Below are 18,522 nucleotides of genomic sequence, written 5' to 3' on the forward strand. Positions count from 1 at the left end.
CACCTTTTGTATTTTAGGGGCTCAGCAAGCCAAACAAACAACATAAGCTCAGGGGAAAAAAAAAAAACAAAAAACAAAAAACAAAAAACCTCCACATTTATAGTGACAAGTTCAGGAACAAAGATCTGAAAATCATGAAAATCAGATGATAGGGTTACAGAGTTTGTTAGTAAGGGCTTTGCATATTTTTCTTTTTTTTCTTTCAAGTAGAAGGAAACCGCTGTTATTTTTGAAATTCCTTTTAAAGACTCTATCTTCTGACTGTCTTTGCAGTTGTGATGGGGCAAACCAGAGCGCACCCAAACTCTGGGGAAGAATGTCCTTAAACTGCTAGGAACCTGCAGGTGGGACATTTAGCACAAATAATAAGGATAGTTTAGGGATATTATAGAATCATATCATGGAATCATAGAATGGCCTGGGTTGAAAAGGACCACAATGATCATCCAGTTTCAACCCCCTGCTATGTGCAGGGTCACCAACCACCAGACCAGGCTGCCCAGAGCCACATCCAGCCTGGCCTTGAATGCCTCCAGGGATGGGGCATCCACAACCTCCTTGGGCAACCTGTTTCCAGTTCATCATCACCCTCTGTGTGAAAAACTTCCTCCTAAAATGAGGTAAAATGAGTTTTCCAAGGTATATCTCAGAAAAAGCTCAGAATACACATTTTTTTCTTTTTAGGAAGGAGAGCATTAATGTATGAAAATACATTGTTTCAAGGTTGAAACTCAGTAACACAACTGGGGAACAGCTCTCAGCTTCTGGACTCAAGGGTCCCAGGTAGGATAAAAATCAGTGTTATCTACCGGGAGTGTTTTTGTCTTTTTCTCTGCCAAGCATTGAACCTGTAATAGAAGAGCACGTTCTGAGTGCTTTCATTTGCAGTTGCTCTTTTCTTTTAAGGTTACACAGTCACTGTATGTGATGCAAACTCGTTTGGAGACACTGCTGTCAAGCTACAGGAGAGGCTGTTACTTCACGCTGGATTTAATCCCAATTACTATCATACCATGGAGGGATACTATCATACCACAAGCGATGCAGTTATAGGTCAGCCAGTCACAGGGCCGGGCAAACAACTGCCGCTGTTCCAAACCGGACCTGAGTACAGCGACTCGTGACCCAGCGGAGCTGCGCCAGGCGGGGACTGTGGAACCTCTCCTCAGAGCGGCAGCGGCAGCTCCGGCCACAGACACCGGCGGTAGAAAGAACGTGCCTACGTCACGTGACAGCGAATTCGAAAGAGCGGCGCGAGACGCCGACCACGCGCAGGAAGCGGCCGGCCGGCCGCCCGCGGGACGAGCCGAGGAGAGACCGCCCATTGGGCCACGGCGGTCACGTGTTTCGCTTTCCAACGGCCGGCAGCGGGGCAGCGGCCCGCCCCGCCCCTCCGTCCCCCGAGCTGCGGCCGTGGGGCGGGCGGCGCATGCGTGTTGGGGCGACCGCCGGGCCGGTGTCTGTCTGGTTCCGAACGTCTGACGGCGGCACGAAATGGCGGCCTGACGCCGGGTTGCCAGACGGCGGGAAGACAGAGCGGGCGGCTGAGGGCCGGGCGGGGGATGGTGAGCGGGCTCCGGAGCCGGGCAACCCGCGACCGGACTCCGATCGCCAGCCGTAGCTTCTGCCACGCAGCGACAGTCATCGGGCCGGGCCGCCGTGCCTGCGCGGGTGAGTGGCAGCTCCCCTCCGTCTCTGCCGGGCTCCCGGCCCCGCTGCGGCCACACGAGCCCGCGGCGCTGCGGCAAGACGAGGCCGGGGCTGCGGAGGCCGTTGCCGGCGGGACGGCGTCTGACCGCTGCGGCTGCGGGCGGCCCTGCAGGCCCCGCCGCGTGGGAGCGTGCGGGGAGGGATCGCCTCCCCTCGGGGAGGGACTGCGGGCGGTGAGGGGTGACCCGGTTGGACGTGTGTCACCCCGATAGGCGGCCGGCGGATGAAAAAGCAGATTGGCGTTGGCGGCGGGAGGAAGGCCGGGTGGGGAGCTCGTCCTGTAAGGTGTGCGGGGCCGGGTAGGATCGCGGCTTTAAAGGGCGGGTGGCATTTTGAGGAATTGCGCTGGGGGACGGCAAGAATCCGCTGCACGGGAAGGGCAGAGCTCCCATTTAATCACCGTAGAGGGTAGAACCGACGGTGTTCTGCGAGACTGCTTGCTAGGCTTTTGCAGAGGAAGAGACGGGACCGCGTGTTAAAGCGAAAGAAGCAGTGTTGAAACAGCACGTCGTTTGAGGAAGCGAGAAGCCTGGCTCAGCTGCCCATTGCGTGCCCTGTGACTTCCGGGCCTGATGGAAGTCTTAAGAGCGGGGGTGAAAAAAGCTCCATAATGCTGGTTGTGCAGCCCCACGTTAGCTGGCTTAAGGCTCTTGAGTACTATTGGGATGTCAGTGCTTTCTGTCGCACCCACATCTGAGGTTGTAAGTTGTGACAGTGCAAGTTTTTAACCCCCTGTTGTAGAAATTATATTGTGAAATGTAAGAGAAGTTCTCGTAATGCTATGTTAAATAATGCCATAGGTATTAGGCGGGTAGTAGTAGCTCAACAAAACACATGTAGAGCTTCTTAAATAAAAAGCTGTTTCTCATAATTCTTCCATCTCAACCCATACAAAGCACTTGCAACAGAAAACTTCTGAAAGTTGTGCTGCATCTAAAAAATAATGTAGAGATCTTTTTGTATTGCTTCCTGTTTCACGGGTTAGAAATGCCTAGAATCCTCTTGCTGCTGTCTTCATGTAGGTTAGATTCTCTTGTCAGCTCCTATTTTCAGACCTGACCTAGAGAAATCACGTGAAGACAAGTAGATATAAAGAACCTGGAGCCTGAGCCAATTAGTTTGCCACTTTTTCCTCATAGTGGAGAACAGGCTTTCTGGTTAATATTGTGCTTGTAATGCTTCACTGGCTGTCATTAAGACTGGTAACGTGATCTTCTGTGGAATCTGATGGAGTAACTCTAGGTTAGTCTCATGAACCTTTTAGCTGCGGCTGCTGCCAATGAGAGGCAATCCTGCCTTCCTCCGGTCGCAAGTGTTTATGTAGCCTTGTAGGAAACTGCACTGGGGAGCCAATTTTAAAATAAGTGTTTTTAGGTTTTTTCATTGGGTTAATTTAACCAGTTACCTTGTCTGCAGAGAATCATGTAGTATGCGGTAGGACCTCTTTTATTTTCCAGCAGAATGGGGCTTATGCCTTTTTAAAGCATTTACAAAGAACAGCTTTTTGTTTCTGTCCTTTTAAAAGATCCTGTAGATAACTTGCCTTGTGAAATTCATGGCTTTCAGTCATGACCTCTGTAAGGCTGCTGCTTTGCAGTTGGATTTACTGTTATGCTTAAAAAAAATTAATAATAATTGGCTAAGCAAGATGTTCTGTAATCACACATTATCATTTTTGGCTCTGTAATTCAACTCTCTGTGGAATTAGTTTTTTTCTGGACCAGCCTAAGAGGGCTCTTTGAGGAATTTCATATCTTGCACTTGCTTAATGTTTATATTGCTACAGAACTACATACTTGATAAGCTTTCATATCTAGTGCCAGATGAAATCGTCACCAAAACTTCCTTCCATATCAAATTTGAATGTATTTACTTGCCAAATCTTTCAGATAAAATAACTTACCTGGATTCATTCTTCATTTTTGAACACAGCTGATAAGTTTACAAAAATGGAAGTTAGAAGTTAAAACTACACATTTTAATTCTCCAAAGTTGACTTTGCAGTTGAAATAGCAAAATTACAGTTAGCTGCATATTTTAGTAGCTTTAAAACCCCTGATAACACCTAGGTGTCCTTTGGAAGAAAAGTCATCTGATTCATTTGCAATAGAATTTTTCAGCATTCTAATTAGTAATGTCTTAGCAATCTGGTTCTTTGTAGGAGGGTATTGTTTTCATCCTTACCCAAAGTGAACTGGCTGTCCAGCTGCTTTAGTCAGTCATTATCAGTATTGATTTTAGGTGCTGTCAAGGATCTTTTCTCTTGCAAGGCTGTTGGTGTTTACTGGATATCCTGAAGCAAGCTGGACTGGGATATGTAATCTTTTAACTAGATCCTTTTATGTGTTTTTGTTGTTTTTTTTTGCAGCCCATCAGCCTAATTGGTGACAAGGTATGGAATACAAGACTGAAAGGAATTTTTCTAGCTTGCTCCACTGCTGAAGAAAAATTATTCTGTGATTGAACTGCATGTTTCTGTGGTTGTTTAAATTTAGTGTGGCTAATAACCACAACCCCAGTTTCATATGCTTTGTTGACTGTTGCAACAAATGTTAAAAACACTTGGTTTTCAACTGTTGTTCCAATTTTGACTTAGTTCTGTGTGAACTCTGATTCCAGTTACTTGTTTGGAATAACAAAAGTTGAAGATCCTTGCTGCTTAGAATGACTGGGCAATTGATCCTATGTGTTTCTGATATTTTTTTCTACAGGTGTAGAAAAATGGCAAAGAGAATTGCAGAAAAGGAACTGACCGACAGAAACTGGGATCAAGAAGATGAAGCTGAGGAGGTAAAACTATACATTAGATTCCTCAGATACATAGTTATTTATGTGTAGATTTTATTCATCTTGTGGGTAAAATCTTCAGTAAAATGTTAGAAGTGTGGGAGTTAAAGATGATTTTGTTTTGTTTTTAAAGCTTCCCCTATATACAGATAATATGGCAAAGCAGCTTTTAACAGTCACCACCAGCTTAGAGGAAAGGAACTTTACACTTCTAAGGGGAAACCCTGGCTTGTTAGGATGTCTAAAACTTTTGAACTGTTCAACTGTATGATGGATATTTATGCAGTTCACAAGAAAATGCTTTTGATTTCTTGAAATAGTTGACTCTAAGCTTCACAGATATAATGTAGTCTAGATATTTTCTTCACATATTTCCTGGCCTTTTTATCTAAAGCATGTGTTTTATCTCTAAACAAACTGTGCTAGTTTCTGTGCTACTAAAAAAAAAAAAAAAAAAAGCTTAGGCTTATAGAGTGTAAGAAAGAGTACTGATAGTATTTTTTTCATAAAGCTGATAGAAGAAAGCTTCATCTCCTTATTCGCTTTTGGGTAGTAATAAGTCATTAGCTAACTTTACGAATACTTCAGCTTCTGCAAATTGTGGAAAACTGAAAGTATATCTCAACATACCTTCACCAAACTGGATATTGTTTGTAACAGTGTAACTGTTACTGATAGAGTACCTTCGGCAAAATTAGTTTCCTTGTTTAAAAAAAAATAATAATAAAATTGAATTACTTGCTGTAAGAAAATTGAGATTGCAGTCTGTATAAAGGAAAAAATGAATGCAAAACAAGGAAAACAGAGCTGTGAAATATCAGCTAATCATCCAAGCACCTGGTGAGCTAGTAGTAGTACTGTAATATTCCTCATTTTTTTTAATTTCTTCTTTTACTTGTTAGAGAGAACTGTGTTCAAAGAATACAGTTGTTTCCAAAAAGTATCTCAGGATTTCAGTCGTCTCTTCAGGCTATGACAAATTGATGGATTCAGAGAGTTCCACTAATAATTCCATAACTTTATCCCAAAGGTGGGAACCTTCTCAGTGGCTAGCGAGGAAGTCCTGAAGAACAGAGCTATTAAAAAAGCAAAGCGTCAAAATGTTGGATCAGAGGTAAAGTAATCACTGAGCATTAGTATTATAATCTCAGTCAGTTGCAAAATATGACATCTGTGTTCAAGACTTTACTTATCTGGGCTTGTAACAATACTATATCAAGCTATCGTTTTAAAGGTATATGCAACTAGCCAACTGCTCCACTTCCAATCCTGGCAGAGGGTCCTGGAAGTCTAACCTGGAAGCTACCAATTATTCATACTGGAGGGCTGGGGGATGTCTGAGGCAGTAAAAGCCAAATTATTAAGTTGGTCTAAGAGTGAAAGAAATGTCTTCTGTTAAAAACGATAGTACTTTTACCCCTTGAAGTGTGACGTACATTTTGTAGTAGCAAATGGAATGTAGAAAGGAAGTTGGCCTTTCTTACAGGTTTAGTTCCTTTGAAAGTATTAACCAGTCTAACCACAGTGGAGTCCTTTCAGAAGTCCTTGACAGATGCTCTGTCATACATCTTTTTGTGAAACTGTCTTTCAAGATTGCATGCCCCATGTTAGGAATTGGACAGTTTTTACCTGCTATCCATATTGCTTTTAGATAGGACAAGACAAGGCTCAGTTATGAGCTACGTAGCTTTTTCTTATGCTCTTCTTTTTCCTTCTATCCAAGCACTATAAATGTGGCAGCTATCCCATCTCACTTTTACATATGGAAATTTTAGCCACAGATGTGGTAAAGGATGCAGTTACTTTGATAACTCTATTAATAGCAGGATTATAGTGATATTAACAAACAAACAAACAACCAGCACCTTGGACAGGAAGGATTCAGGGGCAAAATAAAATGGATAAGACAGAATTAGTTGGGAAAGGGGACCAGATGATTGCAAAAGAAATGATCATAAGGCTGTGATTCAGCTGTCAGATATCAGAACTCAAAGAAGTCTGATAGGCTGGCCTAAAGTCTAAAAAGCAGAAGAGATGTTAGGATAGCAAACTCTGCACAATAAACATCTGAAACATTTACAAAAAGATAAACTCAGAGTTTACTGAAGTTCATAAATGGAACAAGCAGAATGCTGAGAAGACAAGAGTCTGCAGTTTAACTGGGTTGTCCAGAGAGAGGTAGGATTGATCAAAGGGACAGGATAAAAATAGCCAGCTAGAAATGAGAAACAGAGAACTGAACTGGTAAAGGTGAAGCACAGAGGGAATCAGAGAGAGCCCAGGCCTGCAGGGCCAGATAGTGAAAGCAAACCTAAAATTGCTGAGTTCTGCTATTTCTTAGTGACAAAAGCAGATGAACCTCAGAAGACATTCTCCTTTTTCTGAACACTGAAAGAAGAGAAATTCTACTTCAGTAATAAGTGCTCATTACCTCAAAAGATATGTAGTAGATAAAAGTAGCAGTGCCTGTTTGGGTGTTAAATGTGCTATGTGACTATCTTATAAAAATGTGTAAGAAACTACATCTTAAAATACTATGGTAGTAGTGTTCAGAACTGGGTAATGAAAAGGTTGCAGAATGCAAATGTGTTAAATTATCACACACAGATTGTCTTTGTGTTTCCCATCAGTCAGATTGGAACAATTTTGGTAAGCCCCTTAGATATTACAGAGGTGACTACAAAATATGCTGTTTTGATGAGTGCTGGACTCTAATTGTGGTTGTTCCTGAAAATGACTCTGCAGTTATATATTGCTCCATGATTATTTGAAGAAAACAAGATGCTATGAATGTGTGAATAGGTAGACAAACACATCTGCTGCTCTGAACATTTTCTAGGCATCCACTTCCTGTAAATAGTTTATTTTCATTCCAATCCTCTGAGTCTTTTAAAAATAGTACCAGTATGTGTCATAAGGAAACTATTAATCCTGTTTACATAGCTGACTTAGAATAAGGGACGTAAGGCATAAAATGACACATTGAAATTTAATATCTAGTGGCTTTAGAAGCACAGTGATGCATATAACTGATTTTTATTTTATTTTATTTTTCTATCCAGCCTGAAAGTAGAGGAGCGTTTAAAGGTTTTAAAGGCTTTGTCTTGCCTTCTGGAAAAGAAGGAGGTGGCTTCAGCGGATTTGGTAATGGTGCAGGAATAAAGCCTTTAGAAGGCCTGTCTAATGGAAACAGTAGTATCTTCAGTACTCCTTTCAGCAGTTTAAAGACAACATCTGAAACAAAATCTGCTTTTGGTAAGCTTTAACTAAGTGTACATTCATCAAAATGTTCAGCCCTAAAAATCTGTATAGTCAATTTAGTAGTGAATAAACAAATTCCAATAACTGTAGCTCTGTTTCTTAAAGACTTTAGACTAGTGGAGGGACATGATGTCAAATAAATGCAGTTTTAAGAGGTAGACACTACAATTGGATCTGATACTGGAGATAAAAAATTTAGAGACAAAGGGAGTGGAAGAAGTTTGCTACAGTACACTCTGAATAGTATAAAGAGCTGATGGCACATTCCAGTTGAATAATCATCCCAATTATCCAAATCTTATTATTAAAAAAATACTGCTAATGGAAAATATCCTTTTAGTAGGATTGACATCTTTATAGTTTTGTTTAGTTTTGTTTTTAAGGTCTCGTTTCTATATTATTTACTTTCTTTGAGTAAATAAGTCCTAAGCTTTGTTTCTTGTACATCTAGTAAGACTGACAGCAATATAAGAAGTTTATCTCTTACATTTATACCTATAAATATTTTGGCAAATTTAACTCTAGTCTTTTGCTTTGGTATTTGGTCCCTTAACTTTACAAGCCTTACTAAGTACTGTCAACGTAGCAAGTTTAGATCTGTTTCATAGCATTGCCTGGTTTACTCAGCCTGTGCTATCTGGCACACAGTGTTGTGATGCAATGAACTGTACATAACTGAACAAGACTTAAATGATTTGATAACTTGATACAGAAATAGAGAATGCTTTTTTTTTTTTTTTTTTAAAGAAATTCTAAACCATGTTTTTCTTTTAATAGGATCCCCCATGTCAAATGGTCCAACTATAACCACATTTACTGAGAAGGCGGCTGCAAGCCCAAAAGCTAATGGTGGCAGCCAACCATCATCATCTGGCTACACTCAGAGTAAAGTCTGTAGCTCTAGTGTTTATCACAAACAGCTAGCAGCTTTAAACTGTTCTGTGCGTGACTGGATAGTTAAGCATGTAAACACAAACCCGCTATGTGATCTGACACCTATCTTTAGAGACTATGAGAAGTATTTAGCAACTATTGAACAGCAACACGGAAACAGTAGCGATAGTGGCTCTGAAAATGAAAGCAACAAGACACCTGGCACACAGTCTGTTTCCACATTTGGGAATTCAAAGCTACAGCAAGGATCAACTTTTCTATTTAACAACAAAACTGAGGATGCCTCTGACAAAAAAACCGAAGTTGCATCAGAAAAAAGAGAGCCATCGATAGGAGCTACATCAACTGTCTCATTTAATATTGGCAAGAGTGGTCACAGTTCAGGTTTCAGTTCCTTTGGTTCAGGAACACGTAGTAGTTTCTCATTTTCTCCTGGAAATTCAGGTTTGTTTGGAAAAGATGCAAATCAGGCAAAGCCTGTCACTGCAGTATCCACCAATGCGTTGGAAGCTCAGACAGAAAGTGGGAACGGTGATGATAAAGGTAAGTTCTATGTGTAAAAATCCTTTTAATGGTAAACAGTGAATGACTGTGACTTAAGAATACTGCAAAAATGAATTAATACTAAGTTGAATGAGATCAATTCCTGTATGTGAAAGTTGCAGAATGATGCTACCCGTGGGGGATTCACAGTATTGCATACTGCTTAAGTAACACTGAAAATGTATGATTATCAAAACCTTTGCATGTCTGTCAGACTTGTTTTCTGTATTAAATTCTTAAGCTGAATACAAAACTGAAACCAATGAAGTTTAAAGCAACTGGTATGTTCATCTTTGAGCCTCAATTCTATTGCTTTTTCCTGTAGGTTTATTAAAAGATTATTTAATGAAATACATAAGATATGAAACACTTACATGGATCGTATTTGCAAGACTGTGAGAGACAAAGTTGCTTGCTATTGGAAGGTTTTTAGCTAAGTTGAATATTGTTAGCTGATAGAAATGCTGTAGCAGCTGAAAGAACTGGAATGGCATAATCCTGCCCCTCTCTTGTCTGTCATATCTGCAGCTGAGTACCCTTCTCCCAAATTAAACGTGGCCTTGTGTGCTTATTATTACTGAAGGTTACTCTTTGAAATGTTAGAACAATTTTTTTCCCCGAGAAAAGGTTGTGACTTAAATTTGATTCATTAAGCTCTATTTGCTGTGCTTAAATGTGTTTTGATTGGTTGGTGGGAGTTTGATATTTTCGGGTAATTGAAATTGAAGGTGAGCATAAAGTTGCTTGGCTGGGGAAAAAAAAAAAAAGACTTTCTATAAGTGAAACTGTCTAAGATCCCACACTGATTTAAACATATTTTGGCAATCACTGACAGGCCATGCATGTTTATACAGCATCTATAGTCTGTAGTATGAATAACTAACTGTAACACAAGCCTAACATTAACATGGGGGATGTATTGAAACTTTATTTAAAGGTGGAGAAGAGGAGGAGGAGGAGCCACCAAAAGTCATTGTTAATGAAATAAAAGAGGACGATGCTTTCTACTCAAAGAAGTAAGTGTCTTTACCTTAGAGTAATGAATCATAACTTTGAGAATAAAACTCATGTCTACATTTTGCAATTAAACATAGTGGTATAAAAATTAATGATGCATATGTTGACTTTCTAGCTTATATCTTCTATGTAGAACATGAAGTTCTGCATGTAAAAACATAATTACAAAGACATGTAGGAGTTTACTAATATTTTTGTCTTGAACACAGCACTGATATCTATTTGAAATAAGGGTTTTTCTTCTTTTTTTTTAATTTTATATGATTGAAGGATTTTCTGCCTTTGTCTATCTGTAGTATTTTTATTATTGTTTGTTGAATAATGCCTTTATAATAATTGTTATTACTTACTCTGTATAGATCCTGAATACAAGTCAGTGTGTGTGTGTGTGTATAGATATATATTGTAATGCTTGTCGTTTCAGTACTGAAAGGAATAGCCTCCTTTTACTGAACTGATGTGTACCACTGTATTGTATTTTGGGGTGCATTACAAACAGCATAGGGCAAAAGAGGTGATTCTCCTGTTACGTCTAGGTGCAGCCTCATATTGAGTATTGTGTGCAGATCTGGGTTCCACAGTACAAAAAAGATCTTTGAGTGCTTACAGAGGAGGGCATCAAAGCCACTAAGAGGACAGGAGCACATGTTCTATGTAGGAGAAGCTGAGGACAAGTGAGCTATCCTGGCTGGAGGAGAGGAGGCCAAGAGGCGATCTCACTGCTCTCTGCAGCTCCTTAGGAGTGGAAGCAGAAAGAGGTGCCAGACTCCACTCCTGTGAACTGATTACAGGATGGAGATTGCACAGAGTTGCACCAGGGGATGATCAGACTGGACACTAGGAAAAATTTATTTACTGTGGTATTTATTTCCAGTGGTCAGGCATTGGAGCAGGCTTCCTAGCGAGGTGGTTGATGCTTCATGTCTGTCAGCATTGAAGAGGTGTTGTATACCACCCTCAGCAATATCCTAAAGCTTTTGGTTAGCTCTGAAGCGTTCAGGACTCAATAATCCTAGAAGATCTCTTCCAACTGAACTGTTCTACTGTTAGAAAATGAATCAAGTAAGGTCAGGAAGAATAAGGACTTACTTATTACTCATGGCCCAGAAAGTTAACTGATTACTGTTAAACTGCTGGCTTACTGGGAGTCAGACACATGGCCATACATATCTACATATATATTTGGAGAAACTGCTATTTAATCTCTATACCAATTAGGTTTGCTTTTCTTGTGCACAGATGTAAACTGTTCTACAAAAAGGATAATGAATTTAAAGAAAAAGGTGTAGGAACATTACACTTAAAACCAGCAGGAAATGAAAAAACTCAACTCCTAGTCCGAGCAGATACCAATTTAGGTAAGTAAATTTCTTCTAATAACAAGTCTCGATGTAAGATTCTGTGCAAACCATTAGGATTTTATACATAGTATAACTGATGAGACTGCTGATTTTTTTTTTTTTTTCCCCTCTTGAATAATTTCAAGCAATTGGACACCTCTAACAAGTATTCTGAAATAATACACATTAAGTAGTGCAAGGAAGTAAAAGGTTATGTTGTATGATTGGGTACTTTTTTCCCTAATTTTGTTTTAGTAGCTATTTGCCACCTCTGACTTGCTGAACAGCTGAAGCTTGGCTTTAGGACTCCACAGTCAAGTATATCTGTATCAGAGGTGTGATGAATGCAGGTGAATATAACTTTTGCTATGATATAGGCCACGTGTCACCTGTTTTGATATTAATTGTGGAACAGCTTTGCTACATCTTCAGAATGTCATTTCAACAAATGGGAAATGGAGTTCATGTTAACTTGGCAACTTCCATAAAATACAGTAAATTATACTTCTAAAAAATGTGAGAACTGAAGCCATGCTGTGCCTGCAAAGCCACTGGTAAACCTTATCTCAGTTTCACTTTATTAAATGCTCTGGCAGGTCTGTAAAAAGCCCCCACAGACCTATTAGGCAAAGTTTTCAAATGTATGGTGAGACTGGAACTCCTGTGTCAGTCACTTCCAAATCAATGACTCCTTTTGATGGAAACAGGCAAGGTTTGCCTGATAAAAGGCAATTCTTTTTAGCAATAACACTTAAGGCAGGTGTATGGCAGTGATCATTTTCTTTCAGCATTTTTTTAAGGATTTGAATATGCTGAAATAGAGCAGGTGAAAACTCGCTTTCTCCAACTTACATACCCTATAACAGAAGTCTTAGTTTTTAATTCAGCTGATGCTAATTTTCATTATGTTGATTTACATTCCCTCTAACATCATCTGAAGTGATATTAGGAACTTTTTTTTCTAGCTCATACACTTCAGCTTGGTGACTCCAAGCACTGGTTTGTACAAGCAGCTACACTCATAGTGATGCACACTTTCCTTTTTGCTATCTTCACACAGTGCTGTATTTCCTTAAATCTCACTGTGTTTGAAAAACTGAACTGGAAAGGAAGGCGAAGACTGACTTTTCCATAAATACTACTACCGTGTTGTGAACTATTTACCAGGTTTACAAAATGTGTGCATCTTCTGTTGAAGCAGATTTGAGTTTGTTTGCAACTGTTTTAATAGACCACTAATACTGTGCATCTCAAACTCACTACAGAGTGACACAGAACCATTACTAGTAAGAGGTAGACCACAACAGCTGTGGTATATGATTTCCAGAATAAATACTTTGTATCCTCAATAGTTTGTCCACTTTTAGATTAATATGTCTGTCTGTGTGTTAAAGCTAACTTTTTTTGCTTTTGCTTACGAGCTATGCTTCAGAATGAGTAACTTGCATAAGCATAAACTAAGTAGTGACTCAATTCCTTATGTGCTAATTCTCCCATGTTCCTTTTCACTGTATGTCTCTCCTGTCATTTGATACACCTCAGCTCCCTCCCTTCAAAGCAGGAGGGCATACTGTTTTTCAGATTCCTCCTTCCTACTGAGGAAATAAATTAGGAACAGGAGCTATGAGCAGATGCTTAAAGAATAAGACAAGTACCTATGACACTTCGGAAGGAAGTACCTTCTTTCCAAGCAGACTTAAATCCCTATTTAATAAGTATACTAACATCCTTATTGTAAAAAAAAGCTGAAAAATTGCTAATCTTTTTTTCTCCCTTTACATGCAGGAAATATACTGTTGAATGTTCTAATTCCACCCAAGATGCCATGTACAAGAACCGGAAAAAACAATGTTCTTATAGTTTGTGTTCCTAATCCACCAATTGATGAGAACAATCCAACTGTTCCTGTCACTATGTTAATAAGGGTGAAAACAAGTGAGGATGCAGATGAATTGCACAAAATCTTACTCGAGAAGAAGGAGGCTTAAGTATGTTGCAGTCAGTGATTTGAGAAATGATTGCCAAACTGCTGCTGCTCTATTTTTTTTTTCCTTCCATATCTTCACTTGAACACTTAACTCTTTATTCTGATACTAAGAACTACTATAGAAATTCTGGAAAAATCTGTGAGGAAAAAGTAAACTAGCTAATAAAAGTTTTAATAGAACAAGTTTTGGACTGTGCTCCCTCATTTTTCAACGCTGAAATGCAGGACCTCTTCTGGATAAACTACAATGACTTAAATTAAAGCATGTTTTTAACACTGGTCAATTTGACTGAATGGACTGAAATCAGAGTATAAAATATGGTACTAGAGATTCCTCACGGACTACAGTGCAATGCAACAGCCTCCTATTTTAAGAGGATATTCAAATTTAATCGTTGAAACTGTTTCTGTACTCAAGATTTTTATTTTTAATTGGTCTGTCATTCTGGAGAGACTAATTTTTCAAAGTGTCAATAATGACAATGTACCCAAACAATGATGATGTATATTGTACTGTTTTAACTCTTACAAACTTATGTGATTCTGGGCCTTGGAGACTGTATCTCCAGCTATTTAATACAAAGTTAGCTTGCATAGTCTTGTTGACAATAGTGTTTCTTAGAGAAGAAATGTCAGTTCTGTTCTTGTTCTTACTGTAGCAAGAAGCTAATGATGTGCAATAGTATAAGCAGACAACTGGAAGACTGTTTATCTTGGACCACAACCACAGCTGGCTTTTACTGCCTTCTGCCAGGTCAGAGGCAAATGTTCTAATGTATTCTTCCCTAATCTGTTGGGCTAACACTGAAATTCAGCAGAGGCAGAGGGTATTTGTCTTGCTAGTTGCTAGTACTCGACTGAAGATAGCTTTTTCACAGACAAAGTTCAGGATTTTTCCAAATCCTTGTACTCTCTCTGGCCATTACCAAGAATGCATGCACAAATGTACGTCAGTAATTATCTTTCCCATGTGCTCGAACTACAGTGCATTGCTGCACTACCTAAAGCAGTAGTTCACAGCTTTAGGATGAGCTTTCTGTCACAATGAGGGAGCACTTACTTAATCTGTAACAGGTTTTAGTGGAGTTGAAATAAACCACATGGCAGTGATTCACAGAGCCACAGAGCAGAACATTGTTTTGTCCTAGGTTTCCATCAGACCTCGTTCAGTTAGTTAATCCTTTTCTTTTTCAAATTTTGTCCTAGTTGGCTGGCAACTCTCAAATATTTTTCTGCTTCACTTCTATCTCTGAGAACTATCAGAGAGCTGGACACTGATGTTCAATTTGACCTCTGATTTGTTACAGTGACCAGCTCCGGAGATTTGAAAGAAACATGCCACCCTGCTTCTGGCTAATAAGGCACAGAGGGAAAAACCAAACATTCACTAATGCAGCAGCATGATGTAATTCTCACAGGGGATGATACAATCCATAACAGTGGCAGCCTATGGTGGGGAAAAAGGAGAAGCACCATTTGAGTAGATTTCTTCTATCTGCTCTCCATGAGGGAACAAATGGCTGTCTTTAGTCCTACTTTACTGCACAATTCAGGTTAAGGCCTTTCCCCCCTCCTTTCCCTCCCCCCCCATTAACCACAAAGGAGAAAAACTTTACAGCATCTACAGCCCTCCTGACCAAAGTTCAAAAACAAAGGCCTTTGTTCACATTTCAGCTTCACTGAGATCATTGGAATTGCATTTTTAACACTCAAGTGTAAAGGGAGCATAGATACTGTTTCAAGTATTGTTCTGTAAATACAAAGTTGTGCCTTTTTTTTTTTTCTTGCACCCAGCTTAGTGTTTAACTGTTAAAAATAATTGACATTACTTTCCTCAATTTTGATTTTTCCTAAACTGGAGGCCAAAAGCTGAAGGCTTTCGTGGTAACTGTGTATGAATGAAAACTAGAACTATTGCCTGAAAGTTTATTTATAGGCTCAGGTGTATCATCCAAGGGCTCAGTAAATCTTGCATTTGTCTTTTGATTGTAGTGTCTTAACCTGTCTCCACAAAGCAGCATTTATAGGTTAAACTTCTGGATGGGGTGAGCAGATTTTTGTTACACATCTCACTTTAAGAGTAATTCAGTACAGATGATTTCAGGGGTCTTAGTTGTATGTTTATTTCCTAAATCTCATGGGCTTAAAACTTACTGCATATCCACTGAAGCGAGGACCAATTAAAACAGTTAGTTAAGAGACAAACTGAACTTCCTAGGTATCCTTAATGACTTACCTCCAAAGCGAGGCAGTTGTAGGCTTTTTTCACATGTCTTTGGCCCAATTCTAAAACTGCCTAATGCATCTTTGTTGTGTTTTTAAGGGTGGCCATTCTGAGGGTGAGCACAGAATCTAAGAAAAAGGTAAACAAGAGTAATAGAATACGCTGATATGCTGGAGAAGAGTATTCATGGTAGCAAGCAATATCCTGTTAGCTGTGGGAAAGACTAGTAAAGATGGAACATCAAAATTCTTTAGCAGTGTACATATTTATCAGTAAAGCCTAGGGAAAGGTAATAGAAATCTTGTGTTAATTACAATGTCAGATATCTGGCTTTAAAAACATGGTTTTAAAAATGGGAAAGATTAACTGCAAATGAGAGATTTAATCACCATCATTCTTAGTGACCCTGCAGTTATCTGACTATGACGCAGTAGAAGTCAAACATTTCACTTGGTCTCCAATTATAAAGCCCAATCCTTCTCAGTACTGTTATTAAAACAAATCTATGATGAAGCTTCAGTTTCTATTTAACTATTAAAATAAAGTGATAGTTTTAAAAAGTCAGGGATCATTGCATAGAAAACTGAGTTAAAAGCAACTTAGCGGGGAGAACGGAAATCATTGTATGCCTTCATAACTAAGTGGCTACACAAGGAAGGACTTTGATCAGAATTCCTGCTCAATGAGGCATTCCTGTATCATGGTTAATATCATGGTAGATATCAGACAGCTAATGTTAAAAATCTTAAGTTTCCTCCTGTAATTTGAGTTAATGCCTAGACTGTTAAAGCTGTACATAGGTGTTGGAGTGTCTAATAGATGATATGCATTCTTCCTTTTGTTGCAATTTTGAAATTTCAGCAGCTTGAAAGCCTTTTCCCTCCCACCTTTCTGCTCCTCCAAAAGAAGAAAGTGAAGATCTCAGCTTCTTTTTACTTCTCAGAACCATCTCTAAGAGAGATTATTACAGTTGTTGTGAATTTTATTTTAAAATATTAAGTTACTATTTGCAAGTCTTTTGTAATGTACTTAAATGATTTATTTGGGAACACAATACCATCTTCCTATAATCTCTTCTTGCTGATGGACATGAAAACTCAAATCTGTAGTTTAAATGAAGATGTTGCAGAACACAAGCCAATTAGGAGGTAAGGCTTTAGTAGCAGGAACTTTAGTTCAGCTCCCTTTGCAGCACTGTAACACTTAAAATGTTCTTAAAGATCTACTTTCTGATGCCTTAACTTATTTGCATCTGCTAAAATTTTGTAGCTGGTGCCTGTGTGCAAAAATTTACTGTCATTAAACAATTTTAAGTGGCATGAGTTAGTATAAATTCAATGAAAATGCTGAATGTGATTATCTCTTAATAGACTTCAAACTTCTCTGAGTTTTTCAATGGATACTTAATTTCACATAACTTGTAACAACGTTTTCCTTAGTTCTCATGCATTGAAGAAGTGTACAAAAATCCTTGGAAAATGTGAATAAATGAATGAGAGAAATGTCTGGTGTGTATCCCTTTCACTTGGACTGTAAGCACTATGAACAGAAGGAATTCTACATTCAGCTGCTTGCAAGTGAGCTGCCTAGGCTGCTATCACATCACCAAAGGCTTGGTCAGCAAAATACTGACCTGATGTGAGTTAAGAAAGAGCCAGGGTGGCCTTTTACTTGGCAGAGAAATATTAAGAGAATTACTGTGGGGACTGAAATCTAAAAATCTCTCCAGTTTGAACATTAAAAGATGAAAAGTGGTCATCTCTATTTGCCTAACAGTATCCAGTGAGTGACATTTTCAGGTCAAGCCTAAAAGCTCTACCCAAAAGCAAAGACATAAAGTGATTCTTAGCTTCATTGTTTTATGACAGTATGCTAAACTTCAAAAACCAATTTAAAAAAGTACATCAACAGACTTGTAAAGAAAAGCTAAGTGTGTACAATGGCTTTCCAATGCACCATGAACTGAGACCACGAGAGTTATGCACACAACTGTACTATTGTACAACTGTGCTTTCTTCCATTAGCCACTGTTGTGCTGTCCAGCCCTACCTCAGTTCTCTATAGTTCTGGATCTGTCCATTCCCACAAACAGGAGCTTCTTCTTGCATGAGGGTATAATAACTGGTCAGCAAACGTTACACTGATTTTAACATGGATAACTTAACTTCCTAACTTGACACAAAATTTCATGCTCATTTGTACAAGTTCACGTCCAAAGCTGACAAGTTCATAAAATACTGATAACTTCCTGCATTTTCCACCACCCTCCAACCTTAGATGGTGCTGAAAACTTGAGTGAAGATATTATACCACACTGAATATAATACTGCAGTGTGTCCATGGTGAAAAACAGCAACAACCACCACCTTTTAGATGATTTAACAGTAAGAAAGCAATAGTATAGTATTGGCTGAGGGTGAAAGGATTAGGTTTCTACTGATACGACTCCATTTGAAAGCGTGTAATATCAAGGAAAGTTGCACGACAAATACAAAGAGTAAACTGAATACTACCACTGTGCAAATTACTAAATGTAATGTAACACAAACAGAAAATGAAAGATGGCAGTATCCTCCTACCTCCTAGAGAGCTTGTGGCTGGAGCTCTAAACCAAAGATTTTACCACTTGCAAACCAGAAAACAGCAAAAGTGACAGTGCAGACAACTGCAACTCCTGAATATCCAGACTCAAAGCACAGCACTTCAAGAACAGTCTGTATTATCAAAATCAATCTCTTTCCTAGTCCAGTAGGGAAACA

The 18,522-nt window shown here is 39.2% G+C and overlaps 1 protein-coding gene across 2 annotated transcripts; it reads left to right on the top strand.

The window, feature by feature from the left end:
• The first annotated feature begins 1,526 nt into the window (after positions 1-1,526).
• On the top strand, positions 1,527-17,265 carry NUP50 (nucleoporin 50). 2 transcript variants are annotated; one of them, XM_085232938.1, is made up of 8 exons: positions 1,527-1,671; positions 4,422-4,500; positions 5,528-5,611; positions 7,560-7,752; positions 8,536-9,195; positions 10,133-10,211; positions 11,452-11,570; positions 13,338-17,265. In XM_085232938.1, the coding sequence occupies exons 2-8, from the start codon at positions 4,432-4,434 to the stop codon at positions 13,538-13,540; spliced, it is 1,407 nt and encodes a 468-aa protein (XP_085089064.1). In that variant the 5' UTR covers positions 1,527-1,671; positions 4,422-4,431; the 3' UTR covers positions 13,541-17,265. The 2 variants fall into 2 exon arrangements, with proteins under 2 accessions (XP_085089064.1, XP_085089058.1); XM_085232932.1 differs by lacking the exon at positions 1,527-1,671 and adding an exon at positions 1,790-1,995.
• The last annotated feature ends 1,257 nt before the right edge of the window (positions 17,266-18,522 follow it).

The sequence above is a fragment of the Meleagris gallopavo genome, chromosome 1 (genome assembly GCF_905368555.1).
Source record: "Meleagris gallopavo chromosome 1, MGAL_WU_HG_1.1, whole genome shotgun sequence".
Classification (NCBI taxonomy): domain Eukaryota; kingdom Metazoa; phylum Chordata; class Aves; order Galliformes; family Phasianidae; genus Meleagris; species Meleagris gallopavo.

Excerpts from the sequence above, each read along its gene's own strand:
- NUP50 (XM_085232932.1), top strand. The coding sequence starts at position 1,934 with ATGAAAAAGCAGATTGGCGTTGGCGGCGGGAGGAAGGCCGGGTGGGGA. Across the intron at positions 5,612-7,559 it reads GTCAAAATGTTGGATCAGAG|CCTGAAAGTAGAGGAGCGTT; the intron begins GTAAAGTAATCA and ends TTTTCTATCCAG. Across the intron at positions 9,196-10,132 it reads TGGGAACGGTGATGATAAAG|GTGGAGAAGAGGAGGAGGAG; the intron begins GTAAGTTCTATG and ends CTTTATTTAAAG.